This window comes from Lissotriton vulgaris, chromosome 6 (assembly GCF_964263255.1).
Source record: "Lissotriton vulgaris chromosome 6, aLisVul1.2, whole genome shotgun sequence".
NCBI classification, from domain to species: domain Eukaryota; kingdom Metazoa; phylum Chordata; class Amphibia; order Caudata; family Salamandridae; genus Lissotriton; species Lissotriton vulgaris.
Genome location: NC_141694.1, coordinates 1,744,397,310 through 1,744,415,721, shown reverse-complemented (window position 1 = coordinate 1,744,415,721; position 18,412 = coordinate 1,744,397,310). Strand labels below are relative to the sequence as shown.

Genomic DNA, 18,412 nt, shown 5'->3' with positions numbered 1-18,412 from the left:
AGCAGGGGGCCCCTCCGTGCACCTTGCAGGGGGGCCCCCTCCACTTTTGTTACGCCACTGGAAGAGCGAGGACATAAGCGCCGGGAGGAGCGTCTGCGTGAGGGGAGGAGCGGAGTTCACCAGCAACAGGAAGAGGGGAGAACATGAGCGCCGGGAGGAGCTGTGGAGCGGCAAGAAGTGGAGGAGCAGTGGCAGTGCGGGGAGGAGCAGCGGATGAGATAGCTGACAAGCGGTCCAGCAGTGGAGAGGTAAACACTCCAGCGTAGGGAGGAGCGGCGGATGAGGTAAGTCGGGACCTGGGGGGGGGGGTTACAAAGCGGAGGCGGGAGGCGGGCGGGAGGCTCAAGGCGTGAGGCGGAAGGCGGTAGGCGCTATGCCCAATGTCGGGGCGGGGGCGGCGGGCGGGAGGCTCAAGGCACAAGACTCAAGGCGGGAGGCGCGAGGCGGTATGGCCAATGTCGGGGCGGGAGGCGGGAGGGATGCGGACTGGGCAATGTCGGGGGGGGGGTGAACAGAGGCTTAAAATGCTGCCCCCAGCCCCCTTCTGCCCCGGGCAAAGCCGGGGCGGGCTGCTAGTATATACTATATACCATGACTCAAGATGTCAAAACCAACTCACTAAAGGATTAGTCCAAAGAAAACAAGCAGTCAGTGGGTGCCATAGGGGTACTATACAGCAAAAGGAAGTCATAGAGGTCTAATATACCGCTGTGTGTGAGTATCCGGCTACTGTGTAAAATCTGATAACAAATTTACTTAGTATGGTTATGATGCATAACAAAACTTCTGACTGGAAGAACTGACCCATGTTATATTTTCATTGATGCCATGGGTGCGCGTTTTAAGCTTAAACACCCATTGTTGCTCTTTTTCAAAAAGCCTGCTTTCTGAGTTTTTAATGTCCCTTATGCATTCAAGGACAACCCACTTGTAATCCAGTGCTGTGTGACTCATTTCAAGGTAGTGGGATGACATTTTTTTTGTCGCTCTGTGACTCCTCAGATTGCTTTGATTTTTGCATATTCTAGTCTTCCTTGTCCTCATTTCCACATAGTGTAAATTGTTTGGGCCAGTTATAATGTATACCACTCTTTGTGTGTTGCAATTGGGCACATTCTGGAGCTACCATGTCATCTCATTGTTGAAAACCACTGTTTTCATGACTTTTGTCAGGTGGCATACACTGCAGTTTCCACAGGGGTAGTGACCCATAGGTGACGTCATGGCATTCTGTGGGATCATTGTCCAGCTATTCGTCAAATGTGGGTGGGTATGGACTAGCATGTCTTCAGGCTCTTTACTCTCCTATGGGGGAACATGGGTCTTGGTATTGACAAGCCACCACTATTGAGAATGTGCCAATGTTTCTGGATGATTTGTGTTACCAGATTGGTCGCTATGCTGTATGTAAGGAAACAAATTGGTCCTTTTCACGGTTGTTTTGTTTCTGATGAGGTTCTAAGAGAGCATCTCTGTTGTTATTGAAAGTATGTTTCATTGCTTGGAATACAATCTTTTTTGGATAGTTTCTAGCCATCAATTTGTTGGTCAGGTGATTGGCCTGCTTTTTATAGTCACTGATTTCTAAGCAGTTCCTCCTAATCCTTAGGAACTGTCCGAAGAGTACGTTTTCCTTCAAGGTGCCAATGGTGAAAACTGTCATATAATAAAAGGCAGTCATTTGTTGTGGGTTGTTCATGGGTGTTGGTTTTTAATGTTTCTCCATCAGCCACTGTATTAAGAACCAGAAGAACCAACTCCTCTTTGCTCAAGGTGTAGGTAAATTTCTGAAAATCATTCTGTTAATTGAGCCAAGTGTACCCTAGCAATGCTTATTAAAAGACACATCGGTGTAACTATGGATCTAGAATACAATCCTTTTTTCGTAGTGAATAGTTCCCTAATGGAAGCTAACAACTGTTCCATTTTTGTCGGCCATTTTGAAAGACCAAATATGGTCTAGATGTGTGTTTTTTGAACATACGCAGGTACACCGGCCGAGGGTCGGCCTTGAAGAAGGAAGTCATTTGTGTATCAGAAAGGGAGGATGTATGCCCTTCCTCTTGACAGTCTTGACCATACGAGCACCTTTCTGCCGCTTTCTTACCAGCTTTACGGGAGCCCACTGAATCACAGTCAGTCACTCTTCCTTTTTTCCCTCCTTAGGGTGTAACTACAGGCCAACCTCTCCTTTGGAGAGACAATGACGTGATATTAAAACGTCATATATGTATGTGTTTTCTGTTTGTAAACATTCCGATTTGTATTGTAATATACATGTGATTTACCTAAATTACCAAACTAAGCTCCATAGTGGATTTTTCAACCACACCTCTTAATAATTGGTTTTTGGGCATTGTTCAACCCGAACAACATGTGAAATGTTCAGTTACTTTTTCTGTGAAATTGCTCTTTTGCACGTAAGGTGTTGTTCACAAGTGTATAAGGAATTAACTATAGTCAGCCTAAGGTTGATATTTTTAAACTCTCCTTTTATGTTTTCAGTGAAAGAACACCATTTGTGTTATATGTATGTATGTTTTGTTAATTGCATGGCATGCAATTTAACGCCTGCTCATGATGAGCCAAGTAGGGCAAGATTCAAAACATGTTGACCCGGAAGAACGTAGGCACAATATAACTTACTTTTTTCAAACAAACCCCTGATTTGTCACCATATTGACTAGAGGCGGAATATAGTAGAAAGACCTACTAGTCAGGTATTTTTAATTTAGTTTAGGACTTTCTTCCTCTTCCACTCCTCTAACATCTTCTTTTTCATTTTAAATTTAAATCATTAAGTGCTCCCATGTAATTGTAGGTCGCAGCACGCTCGATCTGCAGCGGATTGGGAAGGACCCACTGATAAAGCATGCCACCCAGGGGCAACCCTGGTGGGTAAGGGTTTTATAGGAAAAACAAGATTTTCCTTTCCCATAAAGAGATTTTTTAAGTGTCTCCCCGCTGGATTCTATCTTTTGTTATTAATATAAGACAGCTAGAACTCACTCAAAACTGTTCCACAATCAATCCCTAAACATTTCCCCTAGATAAAATAAAGCCAGAACAATTGCATTTGCCAATGCTTGTTTGTTACAGGAGTTCATTTGAAAATGCCTAAAAATATTTTAACTACGTACAAAGTATAATTGATGGAAGAAACATGATCCTTTAAGGTAATGATCCATTAGAAGTACAAATAGCCCATTTAAAAGCATGATTTAGCAATTATGCCCCTTAAGAATATCTTTTTGAGACAGGCCCCGAAGTGTCTGAGGTGTTCTATTCATTTTTCAAACCTCATTTGCATTTTTTTTTACATTTATTTTGTTTGTTAGTTTGTCACATGGCATCTTAGTTCCTCGTATTATTTTAGCAATACTCAAAGAAATGTGTCTTTATTTGGTATTATTTAATTTTCTACAAGGATACTTAAAAAAAATCTATGTTCATTTCTCCAACATCAGAAACCCTCTGGCAGAATCCTCAGTTTCTAATCAGGGTTACAGAAAGGGATGAGGTGAAAACTGGTCACAATGTTGTTGTGGCGCTCATGCAAAATCCGGATGACAGACCAAAGTTCATGACTACATGGCAACCGATTGGTTTCAAAATCATGAAGGTAGGTGGTACTAAGACACGTAAGTTAAGAGTGCTTTTGAGCAGTTGCATTCATGTTTCTTGCTCTTGTTTGAATGGTTAACAGTTTTTGAAGCGCTGCTCATCTTGGGCTAGTATATGCCCCCTGTTACCACAATGTGGCATATTCAAATCTTAAATACACCGGGTAAGGGGCAGCGTTCAAATTACACTAATTTCCAACAATGGTGATTTTCCTTCTTTTTCTATCTTTCTGCCTTAAACAGGAAGATCTTTAGTGAGCGAGAGTAGAAGATTGTCCCAAGCTGTTGTTGTCTGTATTATGCTCAGTTACTTCAGGAAATACTAGCCTTGTATAGTGGGCTAGTTAAAGCAATGATAGGTACACCTTGGCAGTCCTAAATGTGGCATCTTTAAAAGAGCGTTAAGGCATGCTTATTTAAATTATAATTCAGAAGCAAGATCACATTAAAATAATTTCAAAATCTGCATTCATTGGAATGGTGACACCCCAGGCGTGTGATCGACATATGGCTCATTGATATGTCATCACATTAGAAACCCAGACATTCATCCTACATCTGCACTTGCAATTTCAGGGTGCTGTACCTAGTCTGGACAATACCATGTTTGCCAATATATATGGAGCTGAAGTTCTTGGTGAAACAAACATTTATCCAAGCAGTAAACCTTTTGCTGTAGTGCACAAGTGTAAAAATGCTAGGACCTTGCATAGACCCTCTTCGATCCTTTAAGATAGAGAATGCAAATCATTCCTCTGTACCTTTGGTTTGGGTAGCACAGCCTGCCTTTATACGTATGTCAAATGAAATTTATTGAACACAATGGCAACTACAACTTGTGCATAGAATCATTAGCTCTGTTTGTGGTGGCAGAGCTTTGGTTACACAGAACCGAGTGGTTCTGTGGGAACAGTGCTAGGAACCAGAACCACCTGGCTATACTATATGAAACCTCCAACATATGTTCCACCAATATCTGCCATTCTTTGTCTTTTCATGACGTCCTTGTCATTGTCTGGTATCCTGTAAATATCGTTCCTCCACAGTCCTGGTGCCAAACGTACACAAGTTTCCAGTCTTGGCTAAGAGACAACAAGTGAAATTAATCCTACAAAGTTGTCAAAAGTCTTCTGCTGTTCTGATGTGAGTTGGAAGGAAAGCTCCACACTTTCACTAAGCTACTCCCCAAATGCAATACAACATGTTGTGAAGGGGTTCATTTTCTCTTAAACTACTACAAGAAGCCACACAATGTCAGCATAGCTTTAGTGGGTTGTCAGTCAGTTTAAATAGTTCACTTCAGGTTTTAAATCAATGTGATATTTCATATGGCTGATCTACTCCAGCACCACATGAGGCCAAATCTAGTTTTCTGAAAGGCCCTGGGCTTCACAAGTTCAATAGCTAAACCCTTCACCCCAATTTGTAAGCTTTCAACATGGCTTCTAGATCATCGCAGAGTTGTATCCACTCTGGAATGATATCACAATCATTGTAGCCTCCTCCAATTATTGGTCCAACGTGGACCTTACTTCCAGCACTTAATCAGAAATGTTCCCTGAAAGTGTTCTAGCAATACCAAAAATACTAACAGTAAACATTGCTTTCAATGTTTTGTCGTGGAGCCACTATTTTTGTTGATTTACATACTTTATTTATAAATAATGTTTATAATTAATGTGTAACAGTTATCTAGCTGCTCCTTATTCTTTTGGATGTTGAGAGCAATTGGTTGTTTTATTACTTCAGTACTTTTCCAGGTAAGTGGATGGAAATCATGTTTCCAAACATTCTTCCTTCTTAAAAATTGACCAACTTAATATGTATACTATCCTAAATTATTTTACAGATAATCTTTATCTGTTTTTTAGTTTTCAGCATTACAGTATAAGGTAAAGTTATAAAAATCTTCAGAATACAGATCGACCAAATGTACAATATTACAACCCTCAGTGAGGGTTGTGCAACAACATGTCCCACTGGTAGGAGCATGCACTATTTATTGTTTGTTACCGGAGGCCAGTGGGGGTACCTCATTATGTTTATTATTTGATGGTATGAGTTTTAAATCAAATGTGAATGAGGAACACAGAAGTGGGAGTAATGGGGAGGGCAAAGGAAGGGGGAAAGGCTTGGAAATTACAAAAAGCTGAAGAGTGAATTTGTTGAAGTTAGATTGGCAACACTTCCTTGGGGGCGTACACCCCTATGGACAGCGATTACAATGTCGATTTCCAACAGCCTTTCTGTGTCAGCCTGTACGACACAGAAAGGCTGTCGGAAAGTGACTTTAGGGGCCCCTGGCAGGGCCCCCTATCCCCGCGGCCTACGGTTGGTGGCCGAGGAGGTACCTAAGGGTCCACTCTGTAAAATCCTGCAGAGTGTCCCAGGCACCGTGAGGTACCTGTGACAGGGTGCAGGGTTTATCGCAACCACCATGTTTCCCCATAGGAGCCTGTGTTACGTCCGGTTGTCGGGCGTAACACGAGCTTCCATAAGAAACAATGGGTATCCAACCAAACAGTTTTCGGTCGCATCGTAATCCGGCAGTTGGAACTACTGACTGCAAGTCGGTCTGTCCATATTCTGAGTTGGTGTCGGGCAGAGACTTTACACCCACACCGTAATGAGCCCCTTTGTGTTTGGTTTTCCTTTGAAGTTCAAAGAAGGGAAACCATACTTGTGTGGGTGGAGTTTAGCTCCTAAAGCCAGATCTTGGCCTTCATTGTTGCGTCAATCTGCCATTTGAAAAAAAACAATGCTATTCAGGGAGGTTGAACATTTCAGGGGCTGCTCTCCCACCTTTATTTTAAACCCCACCAAAAGTGAATAGCCTTTTAGAACAGCAGAAACGCAGAAGAGAAAATGAAATGGCCCCACGGTGTCAATTAACCCCTTTCATGATTTGAGAGATACTCCCGTCTTGTATCTTCGAACATTTCTTGAACTTCAGAGCTAAAGGCACTAGCTCTCCATTTTACTCTTTGGGACAGTAGAGGGTGTACCTGATGGCAACCTATAAGGGAAGGGGTCCCATAGAACTTCTGTGAACTAGTCCTGACGGTTGGCCCCTAGGAGAGCAGGAATAGAAATCCAAGACTCCTGCTTGGTAAACAAGTAATGGCGGGCTGCTTGGGCACTACATACAGGCTGCGTGTCTACTTGAGGACCATGGGGCGGTGATGCTGAAAGATCCCAGGCCACAACACTACAAAGGGCTAGGACAAGAGGGCAGTCTCAATACTCTTACCAGCCCACTGATGCTAGGAGAAATAATCAAAACCACCAAGAGTGTGCAAACACATTTTAAGGCACCCGTAATACAGCATCAAAGGTTTGAGGATAAAGATGTACCAGAAGCAAGGCACAACACATCCTGACATAGATTTAAAAAAATACCTGGCCACTCATGTTTGAAAAAATTCAGTGCAGGATGCAGTGGCTATAGGTGAGATCAGCAACATCCATTTCATCAAATGATCTCAAGAAGGATTTGCTTGGACCTGGACCTGCTCCATTGTGGTCGCTCCCCTATGCTCCCAGCCACGATCCCCAGGCTGATTGCTGCACTCCTCCTGCTCCGCTTGCTGCCTCTGACGACTGCCTGCCCCAGCTGCTGCTCCTAACACCCTCTGCCTACCTGGGTGATCGCGCTCCGTCGCAGCCTGCACTCCCTGAGCGCCTCGAGGGAACATAGCGCCTGGTATCGTTTTTTCTACAATTGCTTTCATAACGCAAGGCATCTCCTTGCATTTCGCGCTGCTTTGAAGTGTTTTTATTTACTTTGACGCTCTGATTGCTATCCCTGTTTCCGCCCGTCCATTTTGGGTCTGATCACTCGTGTCTCCTCCCCGCTCCCCGCCTCCCAGCAGCCCCTCCCACGCTCCGCCCCTCCACTATCCTTCAAATGCCAGATGTCCCAACGCGCAGCGTCCACGCCGAAGGTGCGCCAAAGGTAAGCCCATCTACGCCCGTCCGCGCCTGGACCGCGCCTAGCGCCAGACCCCCTGCCCCTCGCTCTGCCCACCCCCGCATTACCTACGATGCCGCCACCCTCCTAGCCCTTAACCCCGGTCGCGCCCCCAACTGCGTCCAAGCCGCCCCTGGCCACACCCATGGACCTTTCTCTTGCTACTCCTGCAAATTCTGCGGCACCGACAACATCTCCACTACGACTACACCACAGACTCCCGAACCCAACCACCTACAATGCATCCTTCTCAACACCCGATCGGTGCACAGGCACGCCATTGACCTATGGAATCTACTAGACACCATCTCTCCAGACGTCGCCTTCCTTACGGAAACTTGGATGAACGCCTCCTCCGCCCCTGACATCACCATTGCCATCCCCGAAGACTATAAGATCACTCGCAAGGACCGTACCAGCCACACAGGAGGAGGAATCGCTATCGTCCATAAGAAATCTATCCGCATCTCAACCAGCTCTGACACCAACCTCGCCAACTCCGAACACCTTCACTTCCAGATCCACATCGACCCCAAAACCACACTCAGAGGCACTCTCCTCTACAGACCACCAGGACCCCGCGCAAAATTCAGTGAAGACATCACGGACTTCATCTCTCCACACACGCTCCCCTCCAAAAACTATATTCTTCTGGGAGACCTCAACTTTCACCTTGAAAAGATAAACGACCACAACACCGCCACCCTCGTGGACAACCTCGCCAACCTCGGACTTAAACAACTAGTCACTTCCCCCACCCACATCGCAGGTCACACACTCGACCCCATCTTCACCTCCAGCAATCATGTCTCCTTCAGCCACACTACGGATCTCCTATGGACCGACCACAGTTGCGTTCACTTCACTTACAACAAGCTGAAACCCATCAACCACTCCCAACCTACCCTGCAAAGAAACTGGAACAAAATCACCACGGACCAAATCTCCGCATCGCTCCTTCGAAACTCCCCAGCCCTCTCTTCTAACGCCAACGAAGCCGCCGCCAACCTCACCCTATGGTTATCCATCACCGCCGACACCTTAGCACCACTGAAAAAACGTCAAAGCAAACCTGACAACAAGAAGGCCTCATGGTTCAACGATGATCTTAAGAAATCCAAGAAACTCTGCCGCTCCCTTGAAAAGGCCTGGAAAAAAGACCCAACCACCAGAACCAAGGACGCATTCAAAAGCGCCACCCGCACTCACCACCAACTGATCCGAAAAGCCAAGAAAACAGCATTCAAGGATCGACTTGACAACAACGCCCACAACAGCAAGGAACTTTTCAACATCGTCAAGGAATTTTCCAACCCCTCGGCCAACTCCAACGACATCACCCCCTCTCAAACCCTCTGCGACTCCCTAGCCTCTTTCTTCCACAACAAGATTGCAGACATCCACAACAGCTTTGACAACCAACCCGGAAACCAACCCACCCTACCACCTGCTGACCATCTTCCCCCCGTAAACACCCTTAACGCCTGGAACCCAATCTCCACTGAGGAAACCATCCGCCTGATGAATTCCATCCACTCTGGATCCCCCACAGACCCATGCCCTCACCACATCTTCAACAAAGCAGACTCCGTCATAGCACCGCACCTCCGAGACGTCATCAACTGCTCCTTCAACTCCGCTACCTTCCCAGAAGTCTGGAAACACGCTGAACTCACCGCCCTTCTGAAAAAACCAACAGCGGACCCCACCGAACTCAAAAATTACCGCCCCATCTCGCTTCTTCCATTCCCGGCCAAAGTCATCGAGAAAGCCGTCAACAACCAGCTCGCCGCCTTCCTCGAAGCCAACAAATCCCTCGACCCCTCACAATCTGGCTTCCGAGCAAAACACAGCACTGAGACCGCCCTCATCGCAGCAACAGACGACATTCGAACTCTACTGGACAATGGAGACACAGTCGCCCTCATCCTCCTCGACCTCTCTGCAGCATTCGACACAGTCTGCCACAGCACCCTTCTACAACGCCTCAATAACATCGGAATCCAAGGAAAAGCACTTGAATGGATCACCTCGTTCCTCACCGGAAGAACCCAGAGAGTCCGCCTTCCTCCATTCAAGTCCGAGGCCTCTGAAGTCATCTGCGGCGTACCTCAAGGATCCTCACTCAGTCCCACCCTCTTCAACGTATACATGAGCCCCCTCGCGGCCATCGCCCGCCAACACAACCTCAACATCATCTCTTACGCGGACGACACTCAACTGATCCTTTCTCTCACCAAGGACCCCAGCACCGCCAAAACTAACCTACACGAAGGAATGAAAGAAGTCGCAGAATGGATGAAACAAAGCCGTCTGAAACTGAACTCAGACAAAACAGAAGTCCTCATCTTAGGTACATCCCCCTCTGCTTGGGACGACTCCTGGTGGCCGGAAGCCCTCGGAAAAGCACCCATCCCGACAGACCACGCACGGAACCTGGGCGTCATCCTGGATTCTTCACTCTCAATGAACAGACAAGTCAGCGCCGTATCCTCTTCCTGCTTCAACATTCTTCGCATGCTCAGAAAAACATTTCGCTGGATCCCCTCCGAAACAAGGAAAACAGTCACCCATGCTCTGGTCACGAGCCGACTGGACTACGGAAACACCCTCTACGCAGGTACCACCGCCAAACTTCAGAAGAAACTCCAACGAATCCAAAACGCCTCAGCCAGGCTCATATTAGACATCCCACGCAACGAACACATCTCTGGTCACCTTAAAGACCTCCACTGGCTACCCGTCAATAAGAGGATCACTTTCCGACTGCTTACCCACGCACACAAATCACTCTACGACATCGGACCAGACTGCCTCAACTCACGACTGTCCTTCTACACCCCCCCCCCGCCAACTACGTTCTTCCAGCCAAGCCTTCGCAACTGTACCTCGCATCAACAAGTCCACCATGGGAGGCAGATCCTTTTCATATCTGGCTGCTAAAACATGGAACTCTCTCCCCGCTTACCTTCGCCTCACCCAGAACCACCTAGCGTTCAGAAAGCAGCTTAAAACGTGGATATTTGACAAATAATCCTCCTCCCCTTCCTAAGCGCCTTGAAACCCTCTGGGTATGTAGTGCGCTATACAAATTTTGTGACTTGACTTGACTTGAGAACCATGGAGAGCCCTACACTAAAGTTTCCTCCTGCTATCAGGGGACCAGCTAGATCTTAAGCATCATTGTGATGATTTAAATTTCTCCCATTGCTTAGTGGATGGGGGTCTTCAAAAATCTGCATTAAACATTGGGAGCCCCAAACTTAGCCCAAGAGACACCGTGAAGTAGTTGATCTCGCCAGGCAAGCGTTATGCTAAGGCGCTGCCTCCTGCCTTACACCCATGCTCAAATTCAGCCACATGGAAGTTGCAAGGTATGCAGAAGCAAGGCAGCACCCCCACAGAATAAAGCAGAATTTATCAGGTGAGGAGAAGACGGTTCCTGTGGGCTTTGGGTCTCCTCTGTGGTCACAGCAATAAATACAAAGATGCCTCATAAATTTTGGACATCTGCTTTAACAGCTGCTGGGCAAGCTCCTAAAAAACAAAAGAAAACTTAAAAGTATTTGGCTGTGGGCTGCATGAAAGCCATGCAAGTGTTATGGAAATTCCCTGTAAGTTCGAATATGGGCAGGAAATTCACATATTGGTGTGCAAAGTGAGCTAGAAGTGAAATGGGCTTCACTAGCCGACTTCTGGTTGCACTTGGGGGCTTCAAAAAGAGCAAACGAGCAAAAATAACAGTTGATGGAGAGAATGTAGAACAAAGCCATACATTCACCCCAGTCCAGAGTTCTTGGCCTAAATCCATTGTTTTTTCGCTCACCATGCAATTCCAGTTTGAACCCAGCCATATGCAAATCAGTCTTGACCCTGTGCCCCATGGGAACAGTCCAGCCCGAACTGCCAAGCCAGGTCCTCCCTGGACTGGAAACAAGCATCCAAGGACCGGTTTCGGGCTTTCAGTCCTCATCAGCCTGGATAGCTTGATTCCAGTGACATGGAGAGCACGGGACTCACGTCTGAGCATACCCGTCCCACTCGAGGTGTAGAGAGGTGTGGCTCACTGGTTAGAGGCGGCAGACCCGGAGGCTGAGAACGGCCCGGGACCAGGGTTCGATTCCCGACGCGGCAGGGTCGAGGACCAGGGTCAGCGGACTGATAATTCTCGCCTCGGTGCCCACTTTGGGCAGTGATCACACTCGGTAACTCTGGGCATTAAGCTTGCCTCATCTCTACAACGGCCCCCCACAGACGCCGGGGATGCCTGGCTTCACCTTGGAGATGCCCAGCATGGGACCATCTCACAGGGAAAGCCAGGACGGGTTCCCCAGCGGTCATTCGCGCCAGGATACTCCGGTAGTAATTGAGCGCGCTATAAAACACCTTACATTTACATTTACATTTACAAATGCAAAAATAACAGTTGATGGACAGAATGCAGAACAATGCCATACATTCACCCCAGTACAGCGATCTGGGCCTAAATCCATCGTTTTTTTTCTGCTCACCATGCCATTCCAGTTTGAACCCAGTCATATGCAAATCAGTCTTGACCCTGTGCCCCATGGGAACAGTCCAGCCCGAACTGCCAAGCCAGGACCTCCCTGGACTGGAAACAAGCATCCAAGGACCGGTTTCGGGCTTTCAGCCCTCATCAGCCTGGATAGCTTGATTCCAGTGGCATGGAGAGCACGGGACTCACGTCTGAGCATACCCGTCCCACTCGGGTTGACAAATGGAAAAATAACAGTTGATGGACAGAATGCAGAACAATGCATACATTCACCCCAGTACAGAGATCTGGGCCTAAATCCATCGTTTTTTTGCTCACCATGCCATTCCAGTTTGAACCCAGCCATATGCAAATCAGTCTTGACCATGTGCCCCATGGGAACAGTCCAGCCCCATCTGCCAAGTCAGGACCTCCCTGGACTGGAAACAAGCATCTAAGGACCGGTTTCGGGCTTTCAGCCTGGATAGCTTGATTCCAGTGGCATGGAGAGCACGGGACTCGCGTCTGAGCATACCCGTCCCACTCGGGGTGACAAATGCAAAAATGACATTTGATGGATAGAATGCAGAACAATGCCATACATTCACCCCAGTACAGCGATCTGGGCCTAAATCCATCGTTTTTTTTCTCACCATGCCATTCCAGTTTGAACCCAGCCATATGCAAATCAGTCTTGACCCTGTGCCCCATGGGAACAGTCCAGCCAGAACTGCCAAGCCAGGACCTCCCTAGACTGGAAACAAGCATCCAAGGACCGGTTTTGGGCTTTCAGCCCTCATCAGCCTGGATAGCTTGATTCCAGTGGCATGGAGAGCACGGGTCTCACGTCTGAGCATACCCGTCCCACTCGGGGTGACAAATGCAAAAATAACAGTTGATGGACAGAATGCAGAACAATGCCAAACATTCACCCCAGTACAGAGATCTGGGCCTAAATCCATCGTTTTTTTGCTCACCATGCCATTCCAGTTTGAACCCAGCCATATGCAAATCAGTCTTGAACCTGTGCCCCATGGGAACAGTCCAGCCTGAACTGCCAAGCCAAGTCCTCCCTGGACTGGAAACAAGCATCCAAGGACCGGTTTCGGGCTTTCAGCCCTCATCAGCCTGGATAGCTTGATTCCAGTGGCATGGAGAGCCCGGGACTCATGTCTGAGCATACCCGTCCCACTCGGGGTGACAAATGCAAAAATAACAGTTGATGGACAGAATGCAGAACAATGCCATACATTCACCCCAATACAGAGATCTGGGCCTAAATCCATCGTTTTTTTGCTCACCATGCCATTCCAGTTTGAACCCAGCCATATGCAAATCAGTCTTGACCCTAGACCCATGGGAACAGTCCAGCCCGAACTGCCAAGCCAGGTCCTCCCTGGACTGGAAACAAGCATCCAAGGACCGGTTTCAGGTTTTCAGCCCTCATCAGCCTGGATAGCTTGATTCCAGTGGCATGGAGAGCACGGGACTCACGTCTGAGCATACCCGTCCCACTCGGGATGACAAATGCAAAAATAACAGTTGATGGACAGAATGCAGAACAATGCCATACATTCACCCAAGTACAGAGATCTGGGCCTAAATCCATCTTTTTTTGCTCACCATGCCATTCCAGTTTGAACCCAGCCATATGCAAATCAGTCTTGACCCTCTGCCCCATGGGAACAGTCCAACCCGAACTGCCAAGCCAGGTCCTCCCTGGACCGGAAACAAGCATCCAAGGACCGGTTTTGGGCTTTCAGCCCTCATCAGCCTGGATAGCTTGATTCCAGTGGCATGGAGAGCACGGGACTCACGTCTGAGCATACCCGTCCCACTCGGGGTGACAAATGCAAAAACAACAGTTGATGGACAGAATGCAGAACAATGCCATACATTCACCCCAGTACAGCGATCTGGACCTAAATCCATCGTTTTCTTGCTCACCATGCCATTCCAGTGTGAACCCAGCCATATGCAAATCAGTCTTGACCATAGACCCATGGGAACAGTCCAGCCCGAACTGCCAAGCCAGGTCCTCCCTGGACTGGAAACCAGCATCCAAGGACCGGTTTCAGGTTTTCAGCCCTCATCAGCCTGGATAGCTTGATTCCAGTGGCATGGAGAGCACGGGACTCACGTCTGAGCATACCCGTCCCACTTGGGATGACAAATGCAAAAATAACAGTTGATGGACAGAATGCAGAACAATGCCATACATTCACCCAAGTACAGAGATCTGGGCCTAAATCCATCGTTTTTTTGCTCACCATGCCATTCCAGTTTGAACCCAGCCATATGCAAATCAGTCTTGACCCTGTGCCCCATGGGAACAGTCCAACCCGAACTGCCAAGCCAGGTCCTCCCTGGACCGGAAACAAGCATCCAAGGACCGGTTTCGGGCTTTCAGCCCTCATCAGCCTGGATAGCTTGATTCCAGTGGCATGGAGAGCACGGGACTCACCTCTGAGCATACCTGTCCCACTCGGGGTGACAAAGGCAAAAATAACTGTTGATGGACAGAATGCAGAACAATGCCATACATTCACCCCAGTACAGAGATCTGGGCCTAAATCCATCGTTTTTTTGCTCACCATCCCATTCCAGTTTGAACCCAGCCATATGCAAATCAGTCTTGACCCTGTGCCCCATGGGAACAGTCCAGCCCGAACTGCCGAGCCAGGTCCTCGCTGGACTGGAAACAAGCATCCAAGTACCGGTTTCGGGCTTTCAGCCCTCATCAGCCGGAATAGCTTGATTCCAGTGGAATGGAGAGCACGGGACTCACGTCTGAGCATACCCGTCCCTTTCGGGGTGACAAATGCAAAAATAACAGTTGATGGACAGAATGCAGAACAATGCCATACATTCACCTCAGTACAGAGATCTGGGCCTAAATCCATCGTTTTTTTGCTCACCATGCCATTCCAGTTTGAACCCAGCCATATGCAAATCAGTCTTGACCCTGTGCCCCATGGGAACAGTCCAGCCCTATCTGCTAATCCAGGTCCTCCCTGGACTGGAAACAAGCATCCAAGGACCGGTTTCGGGCTTTCAGCCCTCATCAGCCTGGATAGCTTGATTCCAGTGGCTCCAGTGGCATGGCGAGCACGGGACTCACGTCTGAGCATACCCGTCCCACTCGGGGTGACAAATGCAAAAATAACCTTTGATGGACAGAATGCCAAACAATGCCATACATTCACCCCAGTACAGAGATCTGGGCCTAAATCCATCGTTTTTTTTTGCTCACCATGCCATTCCAGTTTGTACTCAGCCATATGCAAATCAGTCTTGACCCTGTGCCCCATGGGAACAGTCCAGCCCGAACTGCCAAGCCAGGTCCTCCCTGGACTGGAAACAAGCATCCAAGGACCGGTTTCGGGCCTTCAGCCCTCATCAGCCTGGATAGCTTGATTCCAGTGGCATGGAGAGCACAGGACTCACGTCTGAGCATACCCGTCCCACTCGGGGTGACAAATGCAAAAATATCAGTTGATGGACAGAATGCAGAACAATGCCATACATTCACCCCAGTACAGAGATCTGTGCCTAAATCCATCGTTTTTTTGTGCTCAACATACCATTCCAGTTTGAATCCAGGTATGGAGTGCAAAAAAACGATGGATTTAGGCCCAGATCTCTGTACTGGGGTGAATGTATGACATTGTTCTGCATTCTGTCCATCAACTGTGGTTTTTGCAACAGTTTTAAAACATGTCACACTAAGTCTGTCACCGTATATAACACCAGACTATGTATTTTTAGTTTCAAATGTGTTTTATTAATTTTTCCAACAAAAGCATCATTAGGCATCTTGACACAGTATGGAGGCAATGGGCATATACAGCTGGCGGGACAGACAAGCATGTCTTCCCTGAAAGTGAAAGGCGAAGTGAGGTACATATGCCAAGACAAGAATACGATGCCTAGGAAGCAAATGTTAACCAGTGCGATAAGGCAGGAAAATAAAGGCAAAAACCAACCCACCCCACCCAACCCCAACTCAACCCCCCCTCCCCCACCCCAACCAGTGTGCCATGTGTCAGAAATAAATCTACGAGTAGGCCAGTAATGAGCGGTGCAAGTAGACCAGGGTTCACCGGGATTCATGCATAGCATCAGTGAGGCGTAGAACAAGGAGATATCTAGGGCATGTGACCTCATTGAATTCCTTAGACAGGAGGGATAGCAAAGGAAGCCATGCTTTTTGAAATGCGGTGGTGGAGTTTGTGAGTGTGGCCTGTATGCGTTCCATCCCCAAGGTGAACCAGAGCTTGTGTAACCAACCTGTGTGCGTTGACTTAGTTGTCGAACCCCACAATGATAAGATGTGTTGTGTGGCTGCCTGTATGGCGATCCCCATTTGGCGACCCCGTGTCGTTTTCAGGGGAAAGGTGAGTTCATTAGGAAGGCCTAGTATAGCATAGGCCGGACACCTTGGGATTTCGGTATCGAAGGTAGAATTAATGTCATCCAGGACCGTTTCCCAGTAATTCCGGATCTCTTGACAGTCCCAGAGGAGATGGGTTAAAGTGCCCCGCTCCCCACAGCCCCTCCAGCACAATGCACTGCGCGTCGGGTTCCCTTTGTGAAGCCGGACCGGGGTGAGGTGCCAATACATTGCCAGCTTCACTGCGGCCTCCCTGGCCGCTGTTTTGCGTGTGGTGTGTGAGGCCCTGTTGTATATGTAGCTCCATTCCTTAGATGTTAATGTCCTACCCAGTTCGGCTTCCCAGCGCCTTTGACCCGGTGTCCTACCTGAAGTGGGTGGTGGTGTGAGCATCTTGTAGATGTCTGATATGAGATGTTTGTCTGTGTCTTTAACCATTTCTCAAAAGTTGTCATTGGGCGCCCTACCATGGTAGGGGTGGTCGGGTTGGTGAGCCAGTGTCGGAGCTGGAAATATTGGAAAAGGTGGGGGCCCTCTATCGCGTATCCTTGCATGATTTCTGAGAGGGGAAGAAAGCCCTGTAAGTCAAAAAGGTCGCCGGCAGAACGACAGGCGGTACCGCGCCATTGCGAAAATGCCTGTGGGTCATTGCCCGGGGGGAATTCTGGGTTGTCCAAGATGGGGGTGAATGGGGAGGGGAAAGTTGTTAAGCCCCTCTTGACAGTGACCTTATCCCAGACCTGCATAGTCGTGTGGGTGATAGGTGATTTCAAAAGATAACGCGGCCGGTGCTGCCGGGCGAGGAATGGAATTCTCCAAAGAGGCGTCTGAGCCATGGCCCTATCTTGGAAGAGCCATCTCTTCTCAGACTCTGGCCTATACCACTCCACTAGATAGCGGAGTTGGGAGGCTTGGAAGTATTGCAGCAGATTGGGGATGCCAAGGCCTCCTTCATCCATACCCCTGTATGCCAGCTGTTTATGGATACGCGCACGTTTCCCCTCCCAAATGAAGTGGTGGAGGGCGGCCTGCAGATACGTTAAGGTGCCCATGGGGGTGCGACCGGGAGGGTCTGGAAAAGATAGAGGACCCTAGGCAGAGCCGACATTTTCACCGCCGCGACCCTCCCTAGTAGAGAGAGAGGTAGCTTCGACCAGCGTGCGAGGTCCGTCCGGATCTGGGTAGCGAGAGACTTGTAATTAGTTGTTATTGTCGACTCCGTTGAGGAGGCGAGGGTGATTCCCAGGTATGGGATTTGTGTGGTGAGCTGAAGACCACTCCCCCGTCTAATGGCAGGATCGTTAGAGTGTGCATTTTTGCTCAGTGGTAATATTAGAGATTTCCCCCTGTTAATGCGGAATCCCGAGACAGAACCGAATGAGTCAAGCTCCTCCATAAAGGTGGGTATAGAGTGGTCTGGATGGTCGAGGGCGGCTATGACATCATCGGCATAGAGGCTTATCGTTCGGGGTTCGTGACCAAAAGTGATGCCTCGAATTTCGGGGTTGTCCCGGACATTCTGCGCCAGGGGTTCTATGTACAGGGCGAATAGGAGGGGGGAAACAGGGCACCCTTGTCTTGTGCCCCGCTGGATTTCAAATGGGTTCGAGCGAAGGCCACCAAACCGGACCCGAGCTTGGGGGTGATGGTAGCAGCAGGCAATCCAAGATCGAAAGCGATCACCCAGCCCAAAACGCCTCAGGACTCGTTGTAAATAGGTCCATTCTACGCGGTCAAACGCTTTCTCAGCGTCAATGGCAAGCAGTGCGGAATCCGAGGCCTGAAAGTGGGCTTCGTCTATCAAACGGAGTACCCGCTTGGTGTTATCACTGCACTGTCGGTTGGGCACAAAACCCGATTGGTCTGGCTCCAGAATCCCGGGTAGGCAGGGACCAAGACGTGCGGCCAGAATGCCAGTAAAGAGCTTCAGG

General features: G+C 48.4%; 1 protein-coding gene across 1 annotated transcript in view; it reads left to right on the top strand.

The window, feature by feature from the left end:
* LOC147709409 (calpain-13-like) overlaps nucleotides 1-18,412 on the top strand; it is a 454,206-nt gene that overhangs the window by 271,761 nt on the left and 164,033 nt on the right. Inside the window, exon 13 of the mRNA XM_086925978.1 lies at nucleotides 3,468-3,626. Within this exon, the coding sequence (XP_086782104.1) occupies nucleotides 3,468-3,626 (159 nt within the window). The remainder of the gene's footprint in view (nucleotides 1-3,467; nucleotides 3,627-18,412) is intronic.